Genomic DNA, 25888 nt, shown 5'->3' with positions numbered 1-25888 from the left:
TTATAATCGTTGGTCCTGAAAAATTATATCACCAAGTGAGCAATTCAGCTAGGTCCCACGGTGCGATGCCTGCGAGTCCTGACAATGCTACAGGTTTGGAGGCTGTAAGATATTGCATCAGCAAGTGCCATGCCCTCCCATAGTCCTTCTCTTGGGCCTTGTCAAAGCCATTCAAGCACGGTTATCTAACACCTTTGATAGATTTGATCCATGACTCAAAATTCGGAAGCACACATTCAGACAAGGTGTATTCCATTGGCTAGTCTATGATGTCTTGGCTCAGTAGAGCTTTCCAAGCACCATCAACGACGAGAGCATAGGTAGCGAGTACATTCAAATCAATACAGGATACTCTCAGAGTAGAGGAAGTCCATGGAGTATGTTGTAGCCAGTCATGGTAGAGCCAATGAATATGAGAGGAGGGCGAACTGTACTTTTTTCTCTGTATGTTGAGTTTGGGTGGGTAGGATTGGCAAAAGCAAAGGAGTTTCATCGCTGTGTTCGAAGAAGCCATTTCGTGATTCACTATCAAAGTACCATACATTGTGCCATTTGAGCTGAAGCTTGGATCATCAATAACAATTTGTCGCATGCATCAGGTCTTTCTTGCAGAGCGCATCTCGCGCCTATGATGTGACCCCTCAAGGCTCTTGCGGGTAATGCCCAGAGCGCATCTCGGTCGCAGGATTTCCCCCCTCGAGGCCCTCGCATGCAATGCCGTGCCTGCTGTACGCTTGTATTGCAGGATCACGCGTCATTACCCTGCATGGTGTCAATATAGTAGTAAAACACATTTTAACTTATTGCAGAGAGCTTTCTTTGTTTTGAATCAGTCTTTCATAGACCTTCATAGGTGGTGCGCAACGTGGTTGGCTAGGAGCCCGTTGCTGCCTAGTTGACCTTGTGACCATCAGCAATCTAGACCGTCTATATTCCCTATGGTTCTTTGCCTCTGATTCTTTTCCCTTGCTCTTCCCATGCATAATTGTGACTTGTATGAATGGGTGCAGGATGCGGTCTTCGAATATCGCTTGCTTTTGATTTCAGAGATTACAAGTTACAAGTCACTGTTTGAAAGCGCGGACGCGTGTCTGTGACTCAATATTAAGTGAGCAATATAATGTTTTGTGAAAAGAGATAGCGTGTGAAAGGTCGATATTATTCCTCCAATCTAATTGCCAATTATACCAAAAAAAAAAAAAAAAGAATATTCCTTCGCCGCTATAAGCATTAACGGATGTTTTTTTAAGAGAAGGATTAGACTTTCTGACACAACAAACTGCCAGCTATTGCTGAAGAAACAAGGCGTTTAGCAATAAAGGATATGTTAGTAACAATTGTGGAGAAATATATCAAGCATCGTTATTAGAGAACGCTCACAGAACGGCCATAAAATTATTCAAAGGAGCAAGTGTCTTGGCCGGCCCACAAAGGCTTTTTTTTTTTTTTAGTACGTCCGTTTTAGCAATATTCCTCCATTAAAAAGTGACTAGAGCCAGCGGATATACCGATCAAATTTGAGTATCTCTACCTTTGTGCCTAGGCAACGATGTCTTTAAGGCGCCAGGTCAATGTTCCTCTAGTATTATACACACTAACCAACTCATTGAACCCCCGGCTTTGGAGTGCTCCAAGCATGGGCGATGTGGAAAAAGTGACTCGGATAAAGAAGCCGCCAAAGCTGGGAGGGGGACAAGAAAAAAGCAACTCATATTTATCGCTAATTCAACTGCCGAAACCTCATCACATTTGAACAACTGCCTAATGTATGAAAAATCCACTATACGCAATATATATCGCTAAGCTACCTAGTCGCCAGGGTCTTGGGATTGCGAAAAACCGGTGCAATTATTCGGGGAACGGGCCGGTGAGTAAGCTAAGGCGCTATTGCTACCCGCCCCTGCACACTGCCCAGGTGGTTTCCAATCGCTACGGAATGCTACACCCACCTTACCTGATCCATTCAGCAACCTCCAGCTGATGGTATCATTCAGCAAATCAGGGTTTGGCATGAGCGCTGCAAGAACCACTATCTTAAAAAAGCAATTGGGACTTGATAAAACTCTGCATGGTACAGACTGCGGAACCCTAGGCCGCCGGTAATTCTTTTTGACATCCTTGAAACTTCCTCTGAGCTATAGCAAAAGGAACCCATGCAAGCAAGGCTGGCGCTTCAACGTCACCAATCTAGTCAATGAGTCGGTCACGCAACTGGCGGGAAAAAAAACAACAACAATTGAGCAGAATGCATTCTTCACTATTATCAAGCTCTTTCAAAAAGTCGCCACTTGGTACATGCAATGTAACCCGTCATTCATCATTCCTGCTACTTAGAGTTCGTGTCAAGGGCTCTGTATCGCATGCGCTAGTTTACTCTACTGTAAAACAAAGAACTCACTACTCAATTCCATTCTATCTGCGTCATTCACTACCTAGATACCTAGAACTTTTTTTTGCTTGGCAAGCCATGGAGTTTTTTCCCCATTTCCCCTGTCAAAGCTCTCCACAATCTCTCTGAGTTCGTTGAGCTTGCTGATGCTGACCCACTCGCCTTTATGGCAGCCTGCGAAGTGAAACTCATACTGAGTGTTTATAGCACCATGTCCCCGTTCAAGGTCCCTTCGGCAGGTTATGCGCTCCACTTTGACACCGTTGTACTGGATCATCTGCTCACCAGCAATCCAAGGACTGTATTTTTTTCCCTCGACGTTGCCCCTGGCTTTGGGTGGATAGGTTCTCTTTCTCTGGGAGCGTCTCTCTGCTTGCCTAGCCTGTGGGCGGGCAGACTGGTCTCCATTCTGTATAGCTGCTGGAACAGCTTTGCGTTGACAGGTTCTCCGGGGACGTTTCTTTACTTCCCTAGCCTCTGGGCGGACAGACTGGTCTCCATTCTGTGTAACCGCTGGAACAGGTTCTAGGCCGTTGACCGAACGAGGCTCGTGTTGGGGTTCGTGTGTGTTCGTACTTTTCAAATCAGGGATGACTAGTAAAGACAATACAATCAGCGCGGTATATTATGCGGGAAATTTTGGCATACCTCTGAGACCGAAGACGTTAAGAATCTGATTGTCATTGAGTTGCATGTCGTGCTTTTGAAAGTGATGGATGGCAGTGCTGTCGTGCAAAGGGTCATCCACGAAGTTTGGCTCAGAGCAAGTGGGGATTGGGCAGTACACTATCCATTCCTCATGCAGTTCAGGCCTGGAGAAGACGAAATTATTCGCAGGAACTTTACTTCTCTTTATGCTCCTGGGCTTCGAGTGGACCAAGTAATCAGCCTTCTGACATTGTTGCAGCATTTTTGACTTGGCCTCCCTGAGCTCTTCATCAAAATTCTCTTGCCACAGCTGTATAGACATATTATGGCCTGCGATAGCCCACATGTCTAATCTGATGTTCTCGGTTTGTACTATACGGTATGTTAGTCACTTGGTGTTTGTCTGAAGGCTGGCACGAAACGTTGACCTGGACTTACTTTCACTGCCGTACTTTCGCAACATCCCCCCGATATCTGAGAATGTCTCCTTGTGTACGTCACGAAAGTGAACCAAGGCGTCATTGTCGGTGAAAGGATCAAGGTGGAAAAACCGCGGTATGAGATGGTGGGTTCCCTCCGTCATCGGACACGGAAAGTCTGCACCTGTGGGGGCAACCATGACTGCACATGGACACGTCAAACAGAAAGCCTTCCCTGAGTGGTTATGGCCAATCCACAGTTTTTGTTCTCTGGCTTTTGAGAAGGTGATAATTCCATGTCCAAACGTGTCGAGTTCTACATCAATCAGTGCAGGTGTCCGCTGGATCTGGGGTAGTACAGGTATCGATTGCTGTATGTTGGGAGAAGTCTGTCCAGCAGCGACAGCTGATGCTTTTGCCTCGTTGCGAAGTTGTCCACCAGTAATACCGCGCCCTGAGTGTCGAAGGTCATTTTCTGTAGCATAGTTGTCGACTTCATGAGCTGATCCTAACATTCGGGCAGAGGTGGTGACGTTTTCGTTCATGCTTGGGAGGACTGTGTCCGTGGTCGATGGCCTGAATTGCATCGCGTTTTCGTTTTGATGCGAGAGCGGATCAGGACTGCCTTCAGCATATGGTCCTTCAAGAAAAGGATTGGCGCCTGGCCTTTGAGAAGGTGAGTCCTCTTGACGTAGAGGATCACACACTGACACCAAAGACCAGGTTTCTTTTCGTCCATTTCCCGGACAAATAGTAACTTCGAACCTGTCGGGTATATTGCGAATGTCACGGTGACACCGTAATGTTTCCGTGAGCCAGTCTGCCTCTTCCGGACGTCCCGCTTCTCGAAGCTTACAGATCTCGGCTTTCGCTTTCTGTCGAAAGATTCGTACATTCTGAATGGAAGTTATGCAATTGTCAAGAATGTGTTGACTAACCGCAGCCACCGAATGATGACGCATGTCCTCAATATTCTCATAGTCGTCAATAAGGCTTTCTGCCAGTTCCCGCACCGCAGAACCTATGAGCCGCTGTGTCATATCGAAAGAAATACGAATATGTCGATTTGAGATGAAGGGAAGAAAATATGTGTGCACACCAATTACTATTCAGATTCAGGTTGGACACAATGCGAGTCAAGTAATCTGCTGCTTTATCTTACGTTGGGCTAATAAGTATTCTACGCAAGTAGGGATGTTTTCAGCGCGGTATAGTCATGGTTTATTCACTTCCAATGACCCCCAGCCTCCCAGCCCCTCCTTTTCCATCTCACCGCATATTGCCAAATTCCCATAAGGTACCTATCAAGTACAGAGATACGTACCTAGAAAGTCGATCGATGCTTTTGTTGTTTATAGCTTTGCACCTGAAACTCTGCAACTGCATGGAAAACAAGTGGGTGTGCAGCTAACAGGAGCTAGCCACAGGGGTGCCGGATTGCCAGCCCAATAGTTCCAATGGTCACCACCACATCGATCAAAAGCAATTCTAACATTCTAATTTTGACCGGCGACCGGTGTGTATTCTGTCGTATGTACGCTGGACATGGTGCATGCGGTGTTACCTTCACACATAATACCTGCTCAAGATATCGCGGCTCCATGTGTGCATTGCTTGCAGAAACAGGGAAATGAATGGGGTTGATTAAAGTGTGAGGATGAGAAAAAAGTTTGACCATGAATTGGGCCCCCCTTGGATTCATCTTTCGTCTTGTAAACACATTATTTTCCTCCAGTCTTGCTACACCGACTACTTGTAGGTATGTGTTGCAATTGAGTATATTACCTCTGAAACTTCCAATAATCCCATTGTCTTCGAAGAAGAGACACGATCACTTCTCTTTCTATCCCCCCACATTTTTCCTTGAAGGAAAGAAAGCCAAAGGGCTAAATTCCAGTTATTGGCGAATTTGCCACTACCCGCAATGATGGCTACTTCCAGCTCGAATTCTCGGAGCCAGGTCAACACCCTCCCAAATGCAGAGACTCAGGGTCTGACACTATGGTTCGTCTTGATAATTATTGTACCACCTTACGTGAAAGCTTATGAATGGCACAGTGTATACGGCCAAGATTTAGGATCTTCTGCATCTAAGGGAACTCTGGCCTATGAAGATGCCGTAGCCGATGTCAACAGAATCATCCGAGTCCCTCTCTTTGGACCTGGTGACCATCCTGAGAGGGTGCACCAGGAAGAAAGTATTCCGCAATTCAAGTTCTTTGCACAAGCAGCAGTAGAGGAAGGACGGCCCATCGTGGGAAGAATAGCCTCCGGTCATGATATGTGCATACCTTTGAAGACTATTCTCGTGTATGTGTCAGGTATGTATTCATGTTATCAATGCTGTACCTCAAGTGCTTATACGGCCCAGGAATTCTGGAAGACAAGATGTTTGAAGACCTACCCGGCGGAAAAGAGCTTCTGAATGCTGTGCATAATGTCCCGATCACTGTCGATATGATGGAGACCGCTCTCAAGGCCCATTTCCTTGAGCTGCAGAGGAATGTTAGGGAACAAGCACGGGAGAAAGATCTCTCCATAAATCATATTGTGCTGTCATTTCCCAACTATCTGCACCAACGAGATTCTGACGAGCACGTTGAGGCCTACATGAAATGCTACACACACTTGATGCAGTCCATATGGGGTAAAGATATTACCTTCCATCGCATCATGGAAGGGCCCGCTATAGCTCTGTATCTATCCGAGCCGTTTGATGAGGGAACTTCCTTCCTACAGCGGAAGAGCCTATCTGAGCTCTACCACAAAATGAAACGCTCAAATACGCTGAACCTGATGATTATAGACATGGGAGGAAGCAGTGTGGTATGTCCAAAGCACCTCCCGACTCATACAACTTGAATGGTCAAGAACACCCAGGTATGCTAACTGATAGATTGGTTTAGAATATTCAGGTGATCAATCAATACTATGATAAAAATGGGAATTTCGAGTGTAGTCAAATGAGCGATGGCCCAGACTGGGCTAAAGGTACGTTTTTCCAATTGTTTGTAACTTTAGTCTCTTACATGCCCGTCGTGTAGGTACGAAAGGTGGAAGTGACCTGATCAACAGTCAGATCAAAGCAGCCGCCAAAGCAATGCTTGGGTCGAACATCTCACCCGGCGTGTTGGCGGCTATTATCAATGAATTCGAAACAAAAAAGTACGGGCTTGATTTTGCCTTGGACTCAACGGACTCAAGCTCACAAGAGATCAAAGTCAAAGGGAAACAAAGATCTGTCCTCAGATTGAGAGGAAAAGACGATTGCAACTACTGGGTAAATATCCCTGCCCGTCAAGTCCAAGAGATATTCAAGAGCGTGTTCGAACCCGGACGGCAAGTATGGAATGCCGAGATCGAAAGACAGCTCGGGTTTAAGAAACCCTTCATCGCTCTCTTTTGTGGAGGTAGCTTTGCTAGTAACATACTGAGAGAACAAACGAAAAAGGACATGGACAAATACAAGATGCAGGCAGAGAAAGAGGGGATGGATTTTGAATACGAATTCCTTCAGCGGTTCGACCATCAAAGGTCTGTAAACCTACCACTTACGACTAATGTTATACTAACCCCGACATAGTGCCTCAGCGGTAGCCTCAGGGAGTGCCATATCCATACTACGTGTGCCTCCAGCAAGGGTGGTCATGAATGGCTCAGCCGTCCTGATCCAGGGACTCTATTCGCCAGGACACCACTCAACCGATTGGATAGGAAAGAACCACGCCAATGTTCTTTTCCATAAGGTCAGACCCTACGACGTATAGTCTGTTTCTTTGGTGCTGACAAATATGTAGGGACGTGACGGTCGAGCACGCGAATTTGATTATTTTGACAACACGCGTAAGGCATCATCACTTCGTGGGTTCCGCTTGATCTGCGATCCCAATTACCACGAATCTATCCGGGACAACGGCACTGCCCCTGATGTGGTTCCCGTCCCTCCAGGCCTTGCCACCTGGAATGGGCCCATGGGCCTGTATGATCTGGGGTTCGAGGTCTCGGGTAAAGATCTCCCGCCAGGTAACATTCGTTTCACCATCGAGGGCAGATTTCTCAATGAGCTCGCACGGACTGAAGTCAAAACGACGGAAGACCCTATCAAGCTCATAATAACCTGTCAGAAATTGTCCAGAGAAGGTGGTAAAGTTGTTCACCACCCTCTCAGCAAGAGATGGATCTTGACATTGAGGACACACCCTGAGTGCAAACTTCTCAATGTGAGTAAAGACGAAGTCATACGGTGTCCTTTATGGTGCAGCATTTGTGGTAAGGAGATCACGTTGGCAGGTTATGTGTGTCAGGAGTGCAAAATTGACACCGATATGTGTGTTGGTTGCTATTTTCCGGCAGAATGACATTGGAATGCAGAGTTACAAAGACAGCACGAGGTCTGTTGGGTGGATATGGATGTATAGGAAATTTGGGCTCATGTACTGGAAGGGAATCAGTCAATTATATTCATAAAGCAATACACAATCCAGAACAGAAACACGAATATGTTCATAGTGTAGTTTTTTAAATACCACCCCTCATACAACGATGCCTTTGCACTGGTCTAGTAGATTATGATATGATGGTTGTTAGGTTGCCTCCAAGAGGAGTGCTGATCAGTGATGTTCCATATTTAGCATTGACTAGATGCCTGACAGTAATAGCATCTGACATTCCAACAATCAATCACTTCTCTAGTCTCAGCTTGGTGAAAGTGGGATGCTCTTGCTAATAACAAACATTGGCTGGTTACGTTTTCTTAGGCATCGGAAGTAGATAGATTCATGTCTCACTATGTCCATCTCCCATACCAATTTGGTCTTGGTCCGGAGATCCCCCATAAGGGATCCCGCAATCCATTTTCTTAGCCCAGACTTAACCACTACAATACACTCTCCTCATAAGATTGATATCCGGATTTTAACAAAGCTTCAAGAGAAGCCGACAAGTTTCCCTTCTTCGCTAAGGACTGTGGTTGCTGGCAAAAGTTTTGGTTCCTGGTCATGTATTAATTGGGGCTTCTCAAAAGAAAGAGAAAAAAAAAGGCGATTATTCAGCTTTATAGCATCGGACTTGGACAACTTGTACACGCACGAGTCAAGTAAACTGCACCTGGAGTAAGACCTTACCCATAGTACCGTAGTATAACATCATGCACGATTCTCGTTGATCAGGTGCATTATGCATGATTGTTGTTGGTGCGATGGACGCAAATTACATCTCCAAGGAAGCTCATCCTTTTGCGGTAATAACGGTGATAACACGGACAAGGGACATGTGCCCATGTGTGCTCAGACTATTGAGTCCACAATTTGATTCTGTGTTTAGTATTGCATTACTCCCCACTTGTACTCCTTGTCGCAGCAGTAGGAATCGAGCGCAGAAGAGCCGCCATTGACACCATTGATGGCGTAGCTTCACTCCACCTGCCGCGCGACGATTCGATAGAATTGAAGCTCGCTCAGCCTCCCTATCGTTGAGTGTGCATCTACATCGTGACTACCCGAGGTATGTAGGCTGTTTTTCGTAGGTACAGATCTGTGCACAAGGGTGTTGTATTCAAAATTAGTTGAAGCAGTGACAGTTATGCCCAGAGACCACGCTAACATGTTCTCCTTTCCCTTTCCACCGTTGATCATATTACCCCTCAGACCAATACCGTCTAAACCGAGTAATCCTTGCCCCAACTACATTGTTTGCATACAAGCATTCATCACCTCTTATTTATATCGCATCTAATCACTGTACCAGCAGATCAACATGTAAAGCTCTACACTGGTAGCTACGTTGACAGAGTGGATATACTAGATGCAGCGCAATGATTTATCTATCACCTGCTTACATACAGAATAGCTCCCATCTTTCCAAACACTCTGCCTTTCACATTGGAACCTTGAGGACGATTCAAGACGACAGAGACGACAAAGACCACGAGAAACTGTCCAGAAAAATGGCTACAGCTGCTGCCACCGGGACCATCCTGATCACTGGTGCGAATGGTGGACTCGGAAGTGCAATGGTACAGCATATTATCTCGAAACCCGAGCTTGCCGCCTACCATGGACTTTACACCGTCCGCGACACTACGCACGCGCCTGATCTCACAACAGCGCTGGCACACGGCACTGCACATTCGTACGACATCATGAGTCTTGATCTGGCAAGACTTGATAGTGTGCGTCAGGCAGCGGAATCAATCAATGTAAGTGCATCCAATATTGGCTCCAGGCCTTGACAAGGGCATGCAGTGCTAAAGGTTCACGCGCTAGTCGCGCATTTCGGCAGGCGTGATCCCGCCGATTAGAGCACTCATATTGAATGCTGGCTTCATGGATTTCGGCAAGCAGTCATGGACAGCGGACAAACTCGAAACCGCATTCGCGGTCAACTATCTCGGGCACTGGCTGCTCACTATGCTTTTGCTCAAGAGCATAGACAAGGAGAATGGTCGGGTCGTCATAATCGGTAGCCATACTCATGAGTAGGTTTCTTTTTGCAGATATACAGTCTGCTTTGCAACTGTTTCTATTCCCCATTCCTCTTCCCTATTCAGCTCCGGTGAGCATGACGAACTATGCGACGCGATGGTGTTGGTAAAGAAGAATGATAAATCGTGCCAGAGCTGACGTATGACACACCTACTCAGTACCAACGATCCGAGACATGCGGTCAACAAGGCTTTTGCCGATCCCAAGTATAAATACTTCCTATCTGATGCCGACAGTTTCCACGCCATCGCCAAGGGCAAATGGAGCACTGAAACCGAGGACGCATCCTTTAGAGGCGGGTACCGACGGTATGGCGCCTCAAAGTACTTGCAGATTACCATGCAGCACGAACTCCAGGCGCGGCTCAACGCCGATGCCGCGCTGAACAAAATTTGCGTCGTCGGCGTCGATCCAGGCCCCATGATCTCCGGCTTGCAGCGTCTGGCGCCATGGTTTATCCGCGTGCTCATCTTTAGAATTATCTACGCGTTGATACTCTACTTGAAACCGATCAATGGAATGATCAGGTCGACGACGCGCTCGGCCAGCGATGTTTTGGAGGCCGTATTCGTGGTAGATGAAGAGGGCAACCCGCCAAAGGATAAGTACTGGGACGGTAGAACGCCATCAGAGACGAGCGAAGAGTCGAGAGATGTATCCAAGAGGGAGTTAGTATGGAAGGAAACGGTGAAACTGGCAGGTTTAAAGGAGGGCGAAACAGTTCTTGCCAATTGGTCATAGTTGATTGATGTCATCGCTAACGATCTTGGGACTAGATTGACGTCTAGTGAGATGTATAGTCTGCTGCCAAGTGTATAACTTGTTGTCTATCTATACTTGACTAGATGATCGCCACGTCCAATTCCTGCTTATGTGAACTGAGACGGTGTAAATATATTATTCACCTAGCTCAGCTAGTGGAACTCGTTGCTAGCGCAACGTCCAAAGATTGAGAGACGCCGGGCGTTCATGGTCACTGATCGAAGTTGGGGCAGAGTTTGCTTCGGGAGGGGCATCTTTGGGTCGATAATGCGAAGCTAAATCCATCCCGAACCTCAACACAAGCGGAGACGATATGGGCTGTTTGTTTATTTCCCCCTAGCACCGGCGACTTTTCTCGGAGTCTCGGTATCTATCAAACATGATTGGTAAGGAAAGCTATGACGACAATAGCCTTGTGGACGATGTTACCATATTCAACCTAGGAATTGATACGACTCCAAACTTTTGCTGTATGCCCTCAAACTCGAGATCGATGGAATTGACAGGCTACAGCTGAGCGGGCTGAACATGTAGCATGTGGAGATAGCCTTTGGCGCTGGCCGCCAATTTTGCGGGGCATATTTCGACGGAAAGGATTGGATCAGGGTAGCGACTTTCCACTCATCTGCTGCTAAAAATGGCGTGTGTATGGTTCACGAGCCATGAAGCAGCCTCTGGATATCTACAAAGCCTACAAAGGGATAAGCTTTCATCCCTCTTCGTTGTTGACCATGGCATTGACTACACTTCGTCGCCGACCTAGCTGCATTAGATACATCTTGGCGATCGCGTCATTGCAGGAACACAAGGTTTCGAGTCGGACTTGCTACTAGTGAATCATCCCGATAATTTGGTAAGCACCTGGAAATGTCTCCGAAAGTGGACTCGTTTGGATGCTATAGAAACACGTTGCTGCGCGTGTCTGATTCGTAGGCATCATGATTCTCCGGATCAAGACTTCTATCTAATATCTTGATATTCGCAACATTTTCCTCATGGATCCTACTATTCTCGTTATTGGAGCCACTGGCAATACGGGCAAGAATGTGCTCCGCACTCTGCCGGGCCTACTTGCAACGGCTGGTTCGAAGTATCGGATCCTGGGCTTGACCCGATCCACAAGCCATCCCGTGAGCCAGGAGCTTGCGCAGCTGCCCGGCGTAGAAATGGTCGAGAAGGACTGGACTCGGATCGACTCTGCTTGGCTCCGAGATCAAAACGTCGTCAGGGCGTTTGTCGCGCCTCACAACCTGGCGCACCAATTCTACGACGAGTCGACCCTCCTCGTGGCCATGCTCCACGCTGGCGTCAAGTACGTCGTCAAGGTATCGACCATGCTGGAATTTCTCGGGCCCGCCAACCCCGTCTTTTACGGGAGAGCGCACTGGGCCATTGAGGAGATGCTCAGCCAGCCCGAGTTTGACGGCATGCAGTGGACGTCCCTGCGGCCCAATGTTTTTACCAGCGCCTTTCTGTATCCCGCGGCGCACTGGGTCAAGAACTTTCGGGCGACCGGGGAGCGCGGGCCTTTGCAGCTCATGGTCGCCGCCGATGCCCCGGTATCTCTAATCGACCCCGATGACGTCGGCAGAGCCGGCGCCGCATTGCTTGCCTTGGAAGATGCGTCGCAACACCACAAGGGGAGATATGTTCTTCGAGGGGCTGACGATGTCACTGGAAACGAGATTGTCAAGTTGGTTGAGGAGTACTCTGGGACGCAGGTGCCTCACACCGAGTTCAAGGCGACGCGCATGCTGGATGCCATGCTCGGAGACTATCCTGCATCGGCACCGGCTTCGATCGCGGCAGGATGCGAGTTTGTTTGGCAAGGAAAATGTACGACAACAGGAGTTCCTACGGCGGCAGAGATTGCCAAGCTGGCTCCGCCGCAAATAACAACCAAGGAAGCTTTTGAGCGCCTCTTGAAGTAGTGTGTATCAGTTTGTGTCTTACTGAGCCAAGCCCTGCGGGAATACGCTTCTGGGAATTGTATTATTGACTAGTTACTTCTAAACATTCAAAAATGTGATAGGGTATATTAACTGAGTTGGAAGGACGCAGAAATGTGCATTCAATGGGAAACAGGACACCAGCGTTGACGAGCAGTGGTGGTTTGGGGTTGTTGAGTCTGACTTCATAACGTGAGGTATGGCCAACCTATTTGATGTAAACTATTGAAATACTTAGTATTCAGCCACTCATTCCACGAGACTCTAACAACCTGGCGTCGTTAACCAATCAAGTTGCCAAAGTCGGTGGGTTGACAAAGACCCCATTTCAGGGTCCAAAGCACCAACGGGGAATGTTCCTCTTCGGACTTGCACGACAATCACATCATGATCCCTAGTAATGCGCCTGGAATCCATCCTGGGGTCCCAAAACTGGATCTTCCTCCGCATGCACCTGTCGCGGGGCAGAATGCAGGGTGTCAAGATCAGATTACGTACTTTGATTCCTTGATCGCAAGTGGAATCTTACTGCCAACTATTGCTAATGATGCAGAGCGTTACATCTCAGTCCCGAATCACAGAGCAGGTGACTGTGCAAAGAAACTACTATTTCAACTTCCGATGCCTAGGCATATTGTTGCTTGAGCGCTTGCCAGTAAAAATCAAGAAATTGAGACGACGATGCCTCAGGCTTTGTGTTGACACTGCTTCCAGCAACACCGGAGTCGCACAATGTATCAAGCTGCCGGTATTGGATTTGATAAGTTTATTACCCTGTTATAACTTGTCTTACTCGATGTAGCACGTCTCTCGGTTCAACAGAGTGCTGAACATGGAAAAGTTTTCTTGAAACTTGACAAGGGAGTTATTACCAAGACCAACGACAGAGCGAAACCGGGGAGACAAAACACACTCGGTGTTACTAACAACATAATAGCTAATAGATACCCTGGACACCTGTACCCTTGCGCTACGGGGAAGCATGGGGCTGCCTAAGGCGGGGGCGGAGGCGGGGACTGGAGCAGTTCTGTCAGCAGCATTCCGTCAACTTAGTACCCTATAACCTTGGGTCGTCCCTCCGCTTCCATCCCGATTACTCCCGTTCTCACTTCTATTCTCAAGAACGAGCTCGAGACTCAACCATTGCTCTGAGCGCCATGGCAACACAAGCTCAAGATATTCCGCTCACACGCCGTCTATCTGACTCGGCTCCAGAAGTTTCTGAGAATGATGGCACGCCAGAACCGGGCGTGTCACCGGTATCACGCAAGAAGCAGGCTATAGTACTCCTATCTGCTTTTGTCGCTACAGCCATTACTATTGGCTACAACCAAACTTTTGGTGTCTTTCAAGAGTACTACCTATCAGCCAGCCAGGATGTTCTGGTGCCCGCCCCAGCATCGCAGGCTACACCACCAATAGCAATGCTTGCTTTTGTAGGCACATTGTGTTATGGTCTTACATGGGCAGGCGGGATTATTGTGAACCCCATCATGTCGCGCATCGAGCATGGGACCTGGAAAGGCGCCGCGGCTACGCCTTCGACACGGCTTTGGCGCCGTAGATTGCTGCGCTTGTTGACACGAAAGATGATTACCATTTTCGGAGTGCTTCTTGTTGCCGCAGGGTTTATACTGGCCTCGTTCAGTACCACCATTTGGCAGCTTTTGCTCACGCAAGGCTTTCTTGTCGGACTCGGCATGTCGTTTATTTACTTTCCACTGTTATCCCCAGCACCCGAGTACTTTACTTCACACAGAGCCACTGCTATGGGTTTCGTGAGTATCGCTTTTATTACCAGACTAATTTAATTGGAAACCTGATGCGATGAGGCAATAGAAGTGCTAATGACTTCTTGTGGGATCTCTAGATTCTCGCTGGCGGCGGAACTGGTGGTCTTATTTTTTCGCCAATTATCCGAGCACTCCTCGACGCCGTGGGTGGTCGTTGGACACTCAGAATATATGCTGCTGTTAACCTTGTCATCGGCCTGCCAATCGCATGGGCAGTACCGCGAAGTCGGTTCGCTGGTGTTCCGTCTGCAGATGCGGATGAGCCCGAGAGACGAAATACACATGTCTCACGTGCTCTAGCCGCAAGACCAACTTTTATATTTTCTGTCATCACTGCATTCCTCCAGGTGAGTCTTCAGTCAACCATGCTACTCGGATGTCTGGCTTCGACATATTGTTTTGTTTCTTCGTATCATGATAAAGACAAACCTGCTAACATCATATCCTAAAGGCGGCTGGTGCCCAGCTTCCTCTCGCCTTTATCCCCTCATATACTGTGGTCTTGGGCAAGTCTTCATCTACTGGAGCTAACCTTCTCGCTGCCGCAAACGTGATTAATGCCGTATCACGTATTCTCACGGGCTATGCTGGCGACCGCTTTGGCCGACAAAACACGCTCGCTCTAACATTGTTCCTTGCCGCCGCCAGCGTTTTTGCCTTTTGGCTTTCCAGCGTAATGATTCCTACCGCTTCCTCTGCCTTTTCATTCTGGTTGGCCTTTATCGTGCTGTATAGCTTTTCCGGTGGAGGATATTACGCACTTTTCCCAGCCTTGATCGCAGAAGTCTTTGGTATCCGGCAATATGTTGCTGTTAACGCTTTTATACTTCTAGTCAGAGGGCTAGGGACTATGTTTGGTAGTCCTGTAGGTGGACAACTGCTATCCGACTCGGAAACGGGATCACGCGCATACACCAATATTGTGTACTGGGATGGAGCACTCTTGATGGGTGCGACATTGGGCTGTATTGGTGTCCGATGGGCAGACGCAAGATTCAAAGGATGGAAATGGATTGCTTGAGGCCTGTGAAAGCACTTCTCACGCAACGACACCTTTTTCCCCTATGGAACATATGCAACTAAACATAACGTTTCTGCTCATACACGGGACTCTCGCCGGGCATGAGATTCGGAACGATTAACAAATTTTTCCTATCGCAAAAGACAAGAGCAAGACTAACGAGATAGACGCGCCACGCAGGCTTGTAAAGACATTCTGCAGACTTTATGAAGGGAAATCTAAAAATGTTCAGCTAGCCTGACTAGACCAATGAGTCAATGTCGTGCTACTGTTGTCCAAACTGCATGCCCTCGAATCTCTCAGATCATAGAAACTGAGTCATCTGACGTCTCGATCCCTGAATATCGTGAAAATACACAGAGTCGACTGAATAGGGGAGCTATCGACAACAGGGCTGTTCTCTTCACGTGGGGGACCAGTACATATCGGAACAAGACGCATGATCTTCACTGAGAGGGTAGTTGGGTTCCTATTCTCACCCGAGCCACTGAGAACGGAAAGATGTCAAATATTGAGCATGAAAAAGAATTTGAGTTGATTCTATCAATCTACAAAAGAGAGGTGCTGAAGAGCTATCTGACATTCTCAAGACAATGATCTGCGGTGGGTATTGACTACACCAGTGCGACATCAACAGACAAGTCTACCATTTGGAAACCGAGCCCAGTTCTACGAGAAGGCTGTCGAAGCTTACTTAAAGAGGCTGACTATCCGACACGGCATCCAGCACTGGAGTAGTGATCGTCAATGCTCATCTCAATGATCTTGCTGCGGAGCTTGGCAGGAAGATCATTGAAAGGGAAAGTAGTGGCTACAACACGCTTAGCTGTCGCCTCCTCCTCCTCCTTGGCCAACGTGAGCCCAGTGATGGGGTCAGCGGCCTTGAATTCGTTGCTCATGATGTATTCTTGAGCTTTCTGGCAAGTCTCCAGAACCTGGCTGGTCTTTCTGTGTGCAGCCACGGAGGGAGACCGAGAGGTCATTCCACTGGCTCTGGGGAAGATCGAGTGGCTACGCAGGGAGACCGAGTGGTCATCCTATTGCTGACCTTGGTATGGGCAGCAATAACCTTAGTGCTGGCATAGAGGTCAAGGGCCGTCAGGCTCTTCGGGAGTCTGGACGGCATGGTGGGGAGACCAAATGGTCATTCCGTTGGCTCTTGGGGAGATGGGGTCGCGTGGTAGGGGGTTCCATATCGACTATTGCTTGGACCAGCAAGGACATGGTGTCCATAGACTGGACAGGGAAAGCTGCCATTATGGCTGGCACGGCAAAGTCGTGATGGGTAGTGTGATATATGAAGAGCGTGAATATGGGTGGGTGGGTGGAATGGTGGAATGGTAGAAGGTTGTGATGACGATGATGAGTATGTTGTCCTCGGTCAGGTCTGCTGCCAGAGAGAAACAAGTAACTGGTGGGGTGCTTCATGGGTTTGGTGTCTACGGGGCTGGCCATGCCACATCCCTTCCTGAGACCCCATGATATACAAGCACACAACCCAAACCAGGACCTGGTGGGACAACTCATATAGATGCTTGCGTGAGTCCGACAAAATCACTCGAGGTATCTGCTACCACAATGTCAGACTCGCCGATGATCAAATGGTTTTGGGGGGGCGCGACTTACCACAAAAGCCACTGAGAAGACGTGCCTCTGGTAAGCATGGCCACGGCTGATGGGGTATCGAAATTGGGGGCGAAGGCTTTCCAAGCTACTTTCATGCTCGATTAGCTTACATGCCTCGCTCGCTGTGGGATGGTATGAACGTCCACCTCAAGGCATAGGGCAATGATGGATATCGGCCATCGGCTAAGACAATGCGCTGGCGCCTCATGATTTGTCGGTGCCATTGTCAAAGTAAAATTGTGAAGCTACATTCTCGCCGCCGGGATAGTGCCTTCGCCGAGTTCGGTGTAGATGCGGAGAATAGATTGGTCGGAGGTCTTGGGCTGTGTATTTTGACTGAATCCTTTGAGCAGCAAGTGGTGGGGCTGCATTCTCAAAACTTTCTCGCCGACTTCAGGGCTTCATCGCATTGAGAAACTGGTGTGTTGTTCAGCGAGAATAGTCTGGGTCAATGTCTTGAGCCGGTAAAGTCCTTGAGTTGCTTCTGGCAATTGGGAAGTGCTGGGCATTGCAATCTCTGATTAATGGCGATGTTGAATGATGACAGGGTTTCGATTGTTCGCCGATGGCGACGCCTAGACAAATTGCACATTGGGAAAATTCTGATGCTTTTCCAAGAGTATCTTTGTCTTTGGTGAAAGCTTTAGTCGAAATGTGGCTGCTAGGTTCACAATGAGGTGAGGGTAGGTGAGGTTCGTGTGGGGGGGTGTCGACAATGGTCTTGTGTGTGCAATTTTTGAGGTGAAGCTCTCGCCGTTTGCAATCAAGAGGGGTATTCCCCGTCTGCACACGAGAGCTCAAGCGGGGTGCTTTCTTTGATTTCAGAATCAGCAAGAGACCAGAATCACAATGGACAGAAAATATCAGAGCTTCTGTAAACTGGCTAGAAGTCAAGTCACCTTTGGCTCGTTGCTGATGGGAGTGGCGGGGTGATTGTTGAAGTAGACATGGCGATGAGGCGGAGCTGTTCATCAAGCTGTCAAAGACAGAAAGGGAATAAGTCAGCATGTGCATCACCAAGAATTCTGGGGTACTGGGAAGGTTCTTTTCGTCTTACCTGATTGGACGTCGTCCCATCTCCATCGGACAATGATGATGATAATGATGCTTATAGCACAGCCCTTCCAGCAGCACGCCCGAAAACAATGAAGGTAGAAGTCTAGATTTTAGACTCTCAAGTGTCGGCGAGAAGCGTGTGCGCCTTGATTTTCAAGTCAATAATGCAACAAAGTACTTGCCGAACGAAACCTTTCGATGACAAAGGCCGCAAGAGTGCAGTTGTTGGGGGCAAGAGGACTCACGATTGACTAGGCTGCGCGCATTGCTTCTCGCCGGCGTTGCGCCGAGTGGTGTGTTGATTCCTTGAATACTTGGGTTGGCAGTTACGGGCAGAAAACTTGTTTGATGAATGAAAAGGATTGAAACGAAGCTGGTGGGCGACAAAGAGGGCAGATTTATAGCAATGAGAGCTGCCCGCCAATGTCCAGGCTGTGGGTCCTGCGCGCGCGGCTGGGCGGTCTCGGATGGCCTGAGGAACAATCTGAACAATCGGTAACAAAATTCTCCACCTTGCCTAGGTATGTACATGCATTGAGATGACTTGAAATGATTTGTCCAATGGAAGGGTCGGGTACAACTACTATGGCTGCCCATTGTTCTGAACATGTGCGGCATGGAACACGCGTAATCACCTGACTTCTGAGGGTTGTGTTAATCCTGGGTTGGAACTTGGGTTGCAATATCAAGAGCGAATATTAATATTGTCAGTTCGATTCAAACTGATTCTGGAGCATAATGGCACATCATTTTATGAACCTTTAGTCAATTGGATGCATTACTAGCATAGTTCTTGCATCAACTCGGAAGAGAATGTTCAGAGTATGAGACAGGCTAGAAACCACCCTCAGATAGAGAGACCTTTATTTCCGTTCAGTCAAGTAGAGCAGTGCCAGGCACTCTTCTCGTGCCTTGTGAGTGCTTGCGACTCAAAGAAATCATGCTACCTTCCTCAGACCTCATCCTCGTTCTTCATGGACCTGAGCTTGCCGGGGCGCTTGGGGGTGGGAGTAATAGGGTCAGCCATGTCATCGTCGTCGTAGTACTCCTCCTTCTCCAGATCCTCCTCCTCCTCCTTCTTCATAGCCTGCTCCTCCTCCTTCTGCTTCTTGATCTTGGCGGCAGACTGCTTGGCCTTGGCAGAACCAGTCTTGGGGGTAGACTTGGTGACCTTGTTCTTGACGTCGGGGGTGGCCTTGTCATTGGTGGTGATGCCCAACTTGCGCTTGATCTGGCCGAAACGGACCTGTCGAGATGTTGAGCACGTGATGAAAAATAATTGGGGAAGAGGCGAGAAGAAAGAAAAAAACAAACCTGAGCGACGCCCTTGTTGGCGTAACCGAGCTCGGCAGCAACAGCATCCCAATCAGTGTCGGGCTTGGTCTTGCAATGCTTCAGAACGGTGAAGAAGAAGCGAGCATCCTTGTCGGCAGCTGCCTCCCTGGGGGTCTGCTGAACAGTCTGCTGGCCCGACATTGTGGTGGTAGTTAGGTGTGTCTTGATTCGATTCTGGCTCGTGTCAGGTCATGAGCGATAGGGATGAATTGAGTAATGTAGAAACGAGAGATTATGTCATGAGAGCGTCCGAGGCCACATGGGCGTCTGGCAAGGTGAGGACAGAATGAAATGGGTTGCTTGATCTTGCGGCTTCTGCATAAATTCGGGGTGGTGATTGAAAGTGTGTTTGGAATCGTGACACCAAAGAGTAACTGCACTTACATGTAGATCCAACGTCTGAAACGGGGCGAGTCTCGGTGGGAAAGTCACAACCTAGCCTAGGAACAGACGGTAGGTCAGAGATGTTGGATGGAAGATGGAAAATAAATTAATGGTGCTGCAATTCTTTCGTCTCATCCATGAGGTCAAGAGCGAAAATAAAAAAATCCAACCGGACAGAAGAGGAGAAAATGGTAGAAGGAGCCAACTTTGATATTACAAGAAACTTACTATTGGTTGCTGAGTTGCTTCAGATATTTGGATCTGAAAAAGATTGTCGTGTTGTATTGCGTTGTGCTGGTTGTGGGAAAAGAAAGCAGGAAGCGTGTGGCTATCGTGAGTTTTGACATTTAGCAAAGCATCTTTCCACAAATAATATTGGCTGGAAGGAGCTGCAAGACGACAAGCCCAAGTCGTCGGCTGTTCAAATTTTCACCCAAGGTCGTTTTACTGGTTCGTGATTGTCTGCGTGAACGACATAGCAGCCTTGGTGAATGGGGTCAAAATAAGCAATTCCAGTCGGCAAGACGATCAGGCCGCCCTCTGAGTGTGGCAAGAACCATTTCGAGCTGATTAGGCAAATTGATCCGGGGTAGGCACATGAGTATCTGCTTGACGGAAATTGTCTACATATGAATTGTCCTGGGTTTACTCTTGTTTTTTTCCGGGCAGAACGGGAATATAAACCATGGATGTCATGATGATACATCCACCACCAGAATAATAGCATGCACAGCGACTCTATTGTGCTCGATGAAGCAATCAAGTTTCAAGTCGAATTCAAGAATTTGTAGTAGGCATGGCATTTATGCCTCCAAGTGATAAAGACCCCAAAATATGGTCTTGCATTTTGAACCTGTTCCAAAACTCCACGCAACCAAATTCAAGCCTATTCCTTTCTTTACAAAGCTCACTTGTAGAATGCCGTTTAATCTAGTACATCAATCATGCTTGGGAAAAGTCCAAGGGCACAGGGCAACTATCAAGTCACGATGAATATGCTCAGTACAAGTATATCCAGCGAATTATGCTTCACCAAAATATCTTAAGCTAGTCAGTTTCCATGTAATCGGTATGAGGATATGTATTCTGGTTGACTTACTGTGGCAAGTCATCATGATCATGGATCATGGGGTCGACATTTCTGTCATCCAAAGCCATCCCTGCAGAATTATCCAGGTCTTCTGCAGAGTCATCTAATCTCTGTCGTTTGGTAGGCTGCTCCTCGTCTCCGACATCGTCTTCATCGATGCCCATTTCCAGGCTGTTAGCATCATTCGTCGGTACAGGGGAATGGTCTGGCACGTCTTCTGAGATTGGCGTCTCTGTTGGTGCTTCGGTAGGAGTGAGATGTTGCTCTTCTGGCACTTCGCCGGAATGGCCTGGGGCAGGGGCATGAGCCGGAGCCGGAGCCGGAGCCGGAGGTAAAGAAACAGCAGCAGCAGCAGGAGGAGAGGAAGGATGAGAGTGCTGTTGATCTAGCGGTATCGCCTCAGGCAAAGAATGTTGTTGCTGAGGATCCGGTAAAGCGGCTGTGGCGGCAGCAAGGGAAGCAACAGCAGCAGCGGTAACGGCATCCAAAGCGTGATCTTGATTCTGGGTTGGTACCTGCATCGGTATCTGTGTAGGGTGTGTTTGTACCGGCTGTGGTTGTGCCGAGTCCAACTGCCCCGGCTCTCTCGCAATGGGCACAGGAGGTATCCTCTTGGGTCTTCCACGACCTGGCCCGGGGCGGCGAGTAATGGGATTGAGGGTCGGGTCGCCCTGCCTAGGTTTCTCACCCGAGAATCCATTGGACTCGGCCTTGTGCTGAGCCCTACGCAGTCCCTGAAAGTGTTGACTATATTGCAATTAGTATCAGGGCGACCGATTATATGCTATTAAGTAGTGGACCTGCGTGGTGTGGGAGAGAGTCTGGTGGCTTATTCATTTGCGGCGAATGCAGCAATCGGGAGAGGAAGAAGTAGCAAGATGCCACTGAGCACAATGACCACCAAGGGTCGCAAAGATGACTGCATCCAGGTGCAATTGATATACATTGATGCTGCACATTTGGATATGGGGGGCAGTCCAACTCGACTATATACCAGAGCCAAGACCAACGTCCATGTATAATAAATAAAACGAGAGATAGTAATAAGGGGCACTGCTAATAACAAAGGCATGGCTACATACCGACAACCTTCATTCGTAAAGCCGTAGCCCAGGGTGCGCATATGATTCCCGATGGTGGTCCATTCTGATCCACTGATGACACCGATATTCTTGACCGAGAGAATGGTAAAGAAGAGATCTTTGTCGGCTCTGTCGCCCCAATTCTTGTTCATTATGAGGGCTGAGCGCGCGAACGCGGCTGGCTGTCTTGAGCTCAAAATTCGGAGCTAACGGTAGGGAGTGGAACTGTGTTCGATAAAAAAAAAATTGTTAAGGATAAGCTGACTGGACTGTGAGAGAGTTTGGGCAGTGGCTGACTACATTACTTTGGGGGGGATTGGACAGTGGACGGGCTGGCTTGGGACTCTGGGAGAGTGGCAGGTCGGAGAATTTGGGGGTAGAAGAGGGGCGAGCACCTGGCGTGCTGGGCAGCTCTTGCGCTTCGAGTTCCGCAGCCACCCCAAGTCCCGACTTCCAATGTGAATTTCAGCGACCTCTGATTGGCTTACACTTTTTCCCTTGGGGGGTCTGTGAGTCTGTGAGATCTGAGAGCCAAGCAGAGGCAACTGGGCTGCTGGCAGAAACCAGCAAAGCAAAAAAAAACCAGAGACAGGACAAATGCATCGATTGAATAGGTTCAAAAACAGCTAGACTCGAGTACCGCGGAAGCACAATAGTGGAGAAGATGCACCTCTCGACGAATGGCCGAGCTCGAAACTCGGCGCAAAAGCGGCAATGTGCCAGTCTATGCTCGAAAAAGCAAAACCACATCGCACCTCCGCCCAGTCAAGCTAAAGAATCGGGCCAAGGTCGATTGGAATGAGGAAGAAAAAAAAACCAATTAAAGTCACATCACGTGAGTTGGCGTCAACCCGCGTCACTCCTGCGACGCCCCGATGCGACCCAATCTCGAGATTTGCGCGACTTGACTGATGTTCCCCCCAACCCCCAACCACTTTCATTTCCCACCTCAGGCTGCCTCCCGACTCTGCCTGATTGTGAGACACACTCTGTTTGCATCAATACGTGTCCCTCTGACGAAAATACCTTTCAAGGGAACTAGATGATCTTTCAGGCCAGATCAAAACAGTCACAGACATCAAGTGATGTATCCAAATTTGAACCATCTTTGGGGGACGCGTTGCCAACAAACGACGTCCTTCTACATCATTCCGGGACACCCTCGGCATTTTCATAATCGCCTCCACACCATCCCCGAGCGCCCGATGTTTTAATCTAATGCACCTCATTAAAGGGATTGCGCGAGTGCCTTGCCTAATGTTTCCCATGTCTGCGATGCAACGCATCAATTGTCCAATGAGTTCCCTCAATTGCCCTTGATATCTGTTGCCAGAAGAAAACAAAAGAAAAAAAGTCCTCGTTGCCCAAGTGAGCCGAATCCTCCATGCCAAGTATAGCCAATGATGCATCCCAGTCCTCATTCGTTTTCCAGCTCTCCATGATTGGAATGACTCACACGTCTCAGCAGACGTTTACTGAACCTGCGCAAGATCCCGGTATGTAAGTACCATTGTTCGTGTGTGGGTGGCAACCTTTTCCAGGATTTCGGTTACGAAAGTTCCCAACTCCCGGTCTGCCAGCCTGCCAGCACAAGGCGTTATGGCAAAAAACGAACTTTTTTTTTTCAATATGCTGTCTCTGTCACCGATTATGTAGTATGCCAGTTTAGTAGTAGGCGCTGTCGTCAGTACATTACTCTTACACCGGTCAATGTTACGTCGTCAGATGCCATCTATTCCGTCTGTCTCTTGCACCATCTGCCGCTCCAAAATCTGAGCGTCACATTCGGCTGATTACCTACAGCTAGCTAGATGACTGGTCCAAGATACAAAAAAAATAAATATTTGGACCATCAACCTACCCAGCTCCGCTGTAGCTTGCCGACTCATCCCAGGATCAGACCCCCCCTCGACAAGGATCATCAAAACCACTTTACGCGGTTTGAGTCGTCGTGCCGCGTTTCCATTACACTAGGTCGCGTCTTCCCCCACACCATCATCACCAGCTTTTCAGCCAAGGTCCGCCGTCTTTGATTACTTTACTTCCCTTTTCCGATTGAGTTGCTAGGCAACAGGCAGCCGTGGCTGTCGCCCCCCTAGTCCTTTGCACGCCTTCTTACAGGGTTCTGGCCTAGTATCATAAAAGGTCAAAGACGCCCACTTGCGGGTCGCGCGCATGCAACCACTTTACACGTTCTTTCTGGGCCGTTCCTTATCATCGTCGCCGGATCCTTGTCTTCCCCCACAGCCATTACCCATACGAAGAAGAAGCAAACAATATCTCATGCACATCATTCCTTTTTGGCTATCGGCCTGGACGCTGCTAAACTCTGATGAGCGCCGTTGAGGCCCGTCTATTGCTCCATTGTCTGACAAGCCCGTCTTCTTTTACTTCTTTTTCGTCTCCCATCTAGGTTGCGACTAAGAAGTACGCTTCCTCCTTGTGCTAGGTCCGTCTTGGTTCCTTGGTTCCCTAGGTAGGTAGCAGCTATTCATTTTTGTTCGTGGCCCCACATGGCTATAGTCTGTCTCGCTGTTGCTCCGGTGTGATCTGCTGAGCCGAACTCCATACTCATCAAAAGTTTCAGTCAGGCTCTTGCAACATATATCTGGCCCCCCTTGCCTGGCCTCACTGGGTTTCACTTTCACTGTGCCATGTTCATGAGTCACTGAACTTCTTCTGCACCTTGCGTTCAGCCTGATCTTCAAACTCTGTGTTGCTCCAGATCGCCTCACATCAGTTTGTGCAACTCATCTTCGAACGATCAAGTCTCTTCAAGGCCACAAAAACCACCTTCCTTCCTGTGCTGGACCAAAGTTCTTCTAGCAAACCCAGTCACCAAGTTCACACGGTTTGCAGTCAGCATCATGTCGAACAATGACAATGTCATGGCCAGATTCCTGTTTGCCATTTTGCAACAGAAGAATCTCAAAGATGTAAGTGGTGAACTTGTATCTGTTCAAGAGAATCCATCAATACTTGACGCTCAACTAACTTGCAAATCAGATCGACTGGAACAAAGTTGCTAGCAACCCAATACTCGCCCAAGAGATCACCAACGGCCATGCTGCACGGATGAGATACTCACGTTTCCGCTCAGCCATGCTGGGTCTCGAACCCCAACGACGTAACCGTTCTACCAAAGAGAAGCCAAACCGAGTCACCAAGTCCAAGAAGGAGCCGAAGGATCAAAAGTCCAAGAAGGAGGAAGCCATCAAGACCGAGTCACTCAAGAACCTCGCCAATGCTACGATCAGCCCGTCCCAAAGCCCAGCCATTCCGATGAGGATCAAACAAGAAGGTGGTCCTTCGACTTACCACAACAACCGAATGACACCAACACCCATCCCCATGATATCTGCTGCACCAACACCGCATACCATTCAGCCTCGACTCCTCACTCCTTGCAGCGACACTGATGGCTTCCCGGCATCACCTGCCGTTACTGCCAGCCCTACAGCGGAGATGCTTAACCCCCAACCCTCCTATGACTTTCCCATGGGTCATTTCAGCCATGATCCTCCCATGTGGTCAAACTCCTCTCCCATGTTCCCTCCCTATGAGCACTCATTCACATTTGAGCCGATCCCTATCTCCTTGGAGCATCAGGCCATGCACCACCACAGCGGATGTGCGACCGTCCCATCGGAGACTCAGGCTCAGGGTGAATATGTTCATGTCAAGCACGAACACTGGGATAATCACTGTACTTGAGCAGACCTCAAGTCATTCAACACCCGGTGTCTCGGTACACTATTTTCCATTTCTCATGTCACTTTATGAGTCTTATGTCACGCTTTGATTGGGTAATGTCCGGCGTTATGGGATGGAATGGGAGAGGACTTCCAAGGG

At 48.5% G+C, this 25888-nt stretch overlaps 9 protein-coding genes across 9 annotated transcripts; 5 read left to right on the top strand and 4 right to left on the bottom strand.

Moving 5' to 3' along the window:
* Positions 1 to 2432: 2432 nt before the first annotated feature.
* On the bottom strand, positions 2433 to 4496 carry PFICI_09366 (uncharacterized protein; the record flags this gene model as incomplete). The annotated part of the gene is made up of 4 exons (XM_007837947.1): positions 2433 to 2983; positions 3038 to 3409; positions 3476 to 4331; positions 4395 to 4496. The coding sequence occupies 4 exons, from the start codon at positions 4494 to 4496 to the stop codon at positions 2433 to 2435; spliced, it is 1881 nt and encodes a 626-aa protein (XP_007836138.1).
* Positions 4497 to 5383: 887 nt separating this feature from the next.
* Positions 5384 to 7814, top strand: PFICI_09365 (uncharacterized protein; the record flags this gene model as incomplete). Its single annotated transcript, XM_007837946.1, has 7 exons — positions 5384 to 5460; positions 5515 to 5777; positions 5828 to 6282; positions 6363 to 6447; positions 6501 to 6990; positions 7040 to 7202; positions 7254 to 7814. The coding sequence occupies 7 exons, from the start codon at positions 5384 to 5386 to the stop codon at positions 7812 to 7814; spliced, it is 2094 nt and encodes a 697-aa protein (XP_007836137.1).
* A 1586-nt stretch (positions 7815 to 9400) lies between these two features.
* On the top strand, positions 9401 to 10679 carry PFICI_09364 (uncharacterized protein; the record flags this gene model as incomplete). Its single annotated transcript, XM_007837945.1, has 3 exons — positions 9401 to 9652; positions 9720 to 9931; positions 10097 to 10679. 3 exons carry the CDS (start codon positions 9401 to 9403, stop codon positions 10677 to 10679), a joined length of 1047 nt encoding a protein of 348 aa, XP_007836136.1.
* Positions 10680 to 11695: 1016 nt separating this feature from the next.
* On the top strand, positions 11696 to 12631 carry PFICI_09363 (uncharacterized protein; the record flags this gene model as incomplete). The annotated part of the gene is made up of 1 exon (XM_007837944.1): positions 11696 to 12631. One exon carries the CDS (start codon positions 11696 to 11698, stop codon positions 12629 to 12631), a length of 936 nt encoding a protein of 311 aa, XP_007836135.1.
* A 1175-nt stretch (positions 12632 to 13806) lies between these two features.
* On the top strand, positions 13807 to 15463 carry PFICI_09362 (uncharacterized protein; the record flags this gene model as incomplete). The annotated part of the gene is made up of 3 exons (XM_007837943.1): positions 13807 to 14427; positions 14520 to 14789; positions 14894 to 15463. 3 exons carry the CDS (start codon positions 13807 to 13809, stop codon positions 15461 to 15463), a joined length of 1461 nt encoding a protein of 486 aa, XP_007836134.1.
* Positions 15464 to 16170: 707 nt separating this feature from the next.
* Positions 16171 to 16589, bottom strand: PFICI_09361 (uncharacterized protein; the record flags this gene model as incomplete). Its single annotated transcript, XM_007837942.1, has 2 exons — positions 16171 to 16380; positions 16512 to 16589. 2 exons carry the CDS (start codon positions 16587 to 16589, stop codon positions 16171 to 16173), a joined length of 288 nt encoding a protein of 95 aa, XP_007836133.1.
* A 2508-nt stretch (positions 16590 to 19097) lies between these two features.
* On the bottom strand, positions 19098 to 19621 carry PFICI_09360 (uncharacterized protein; the record flags this gene model as incomplete). Its single annotated transcript, XM_007837941.1, has 2 exons — positions 19098 to 19391; positions 19460 to 19621. 2 exons carry the CDS (start codon positions 19619 to 19621, stop codon positions 19098 to 19100), a joined length of 456 nt encoding a protein of 151 aa, XP_007836132.1.
* Positions 19622 to 20959: 1338 nt separating this feature from the next.
* On the bottom strand, positions 20960 to 22188 carry PFICI_09359 (uncharacterized protein; the record flags this gene model as incomplete). The annotated part of the gene is made up of 2 exons (XM_007837940.1): positions 20960 to 21701; positions 22037 to 22188. The coding sequence occupies 2 exons, from the start codon at positions 22186 to 22188 to the stop codon at positions 20960 to 20962; spliced, it is 894 nt and encodes a 297-aa protein (XP_007836131.1).
* Positions 22189 to 24903: 2715 nt separating this feature from the next.
* PFICI_09358 (uncharacterized protein) lies at positions 24904 to 25750 on the top strand (the record flags this gene model as incomplete). Its single annotated transcript, XM_007837939.1, has 2 exons — positions 24904 to 24972; positions 25043 to 25750. 2 exons carry the CDS (start codon positions 24904 to 24906, stop codon positions 25748 to 25750), a joined length of 777 nt encoding a protein of 258 aa, XP_007836130.1.
* Positions 25751 to 25888: the final 138 nt, after the last annotated feature.

Source organism: Pestalotiopsis fici (assembly GCF_000516985.1).
Source record: "Pestalotiopsis fici W106-1 unplaced genomic scaffold PFICI_Scf_6, whole genome shotgun sequence".
Classification (NCBI taxonomy): Eukaryota; Fungi; Ascomycota; class Sordariomycetes; order Amphisphaeriales; family Sporocadaceae; genus Pestalotiopsis; species Pestalotiopsis fici.
Note: the sequence above shows the minus strand (reverse complement) of the source record. Positions and strands in the feature narration are given on the sequence as shown.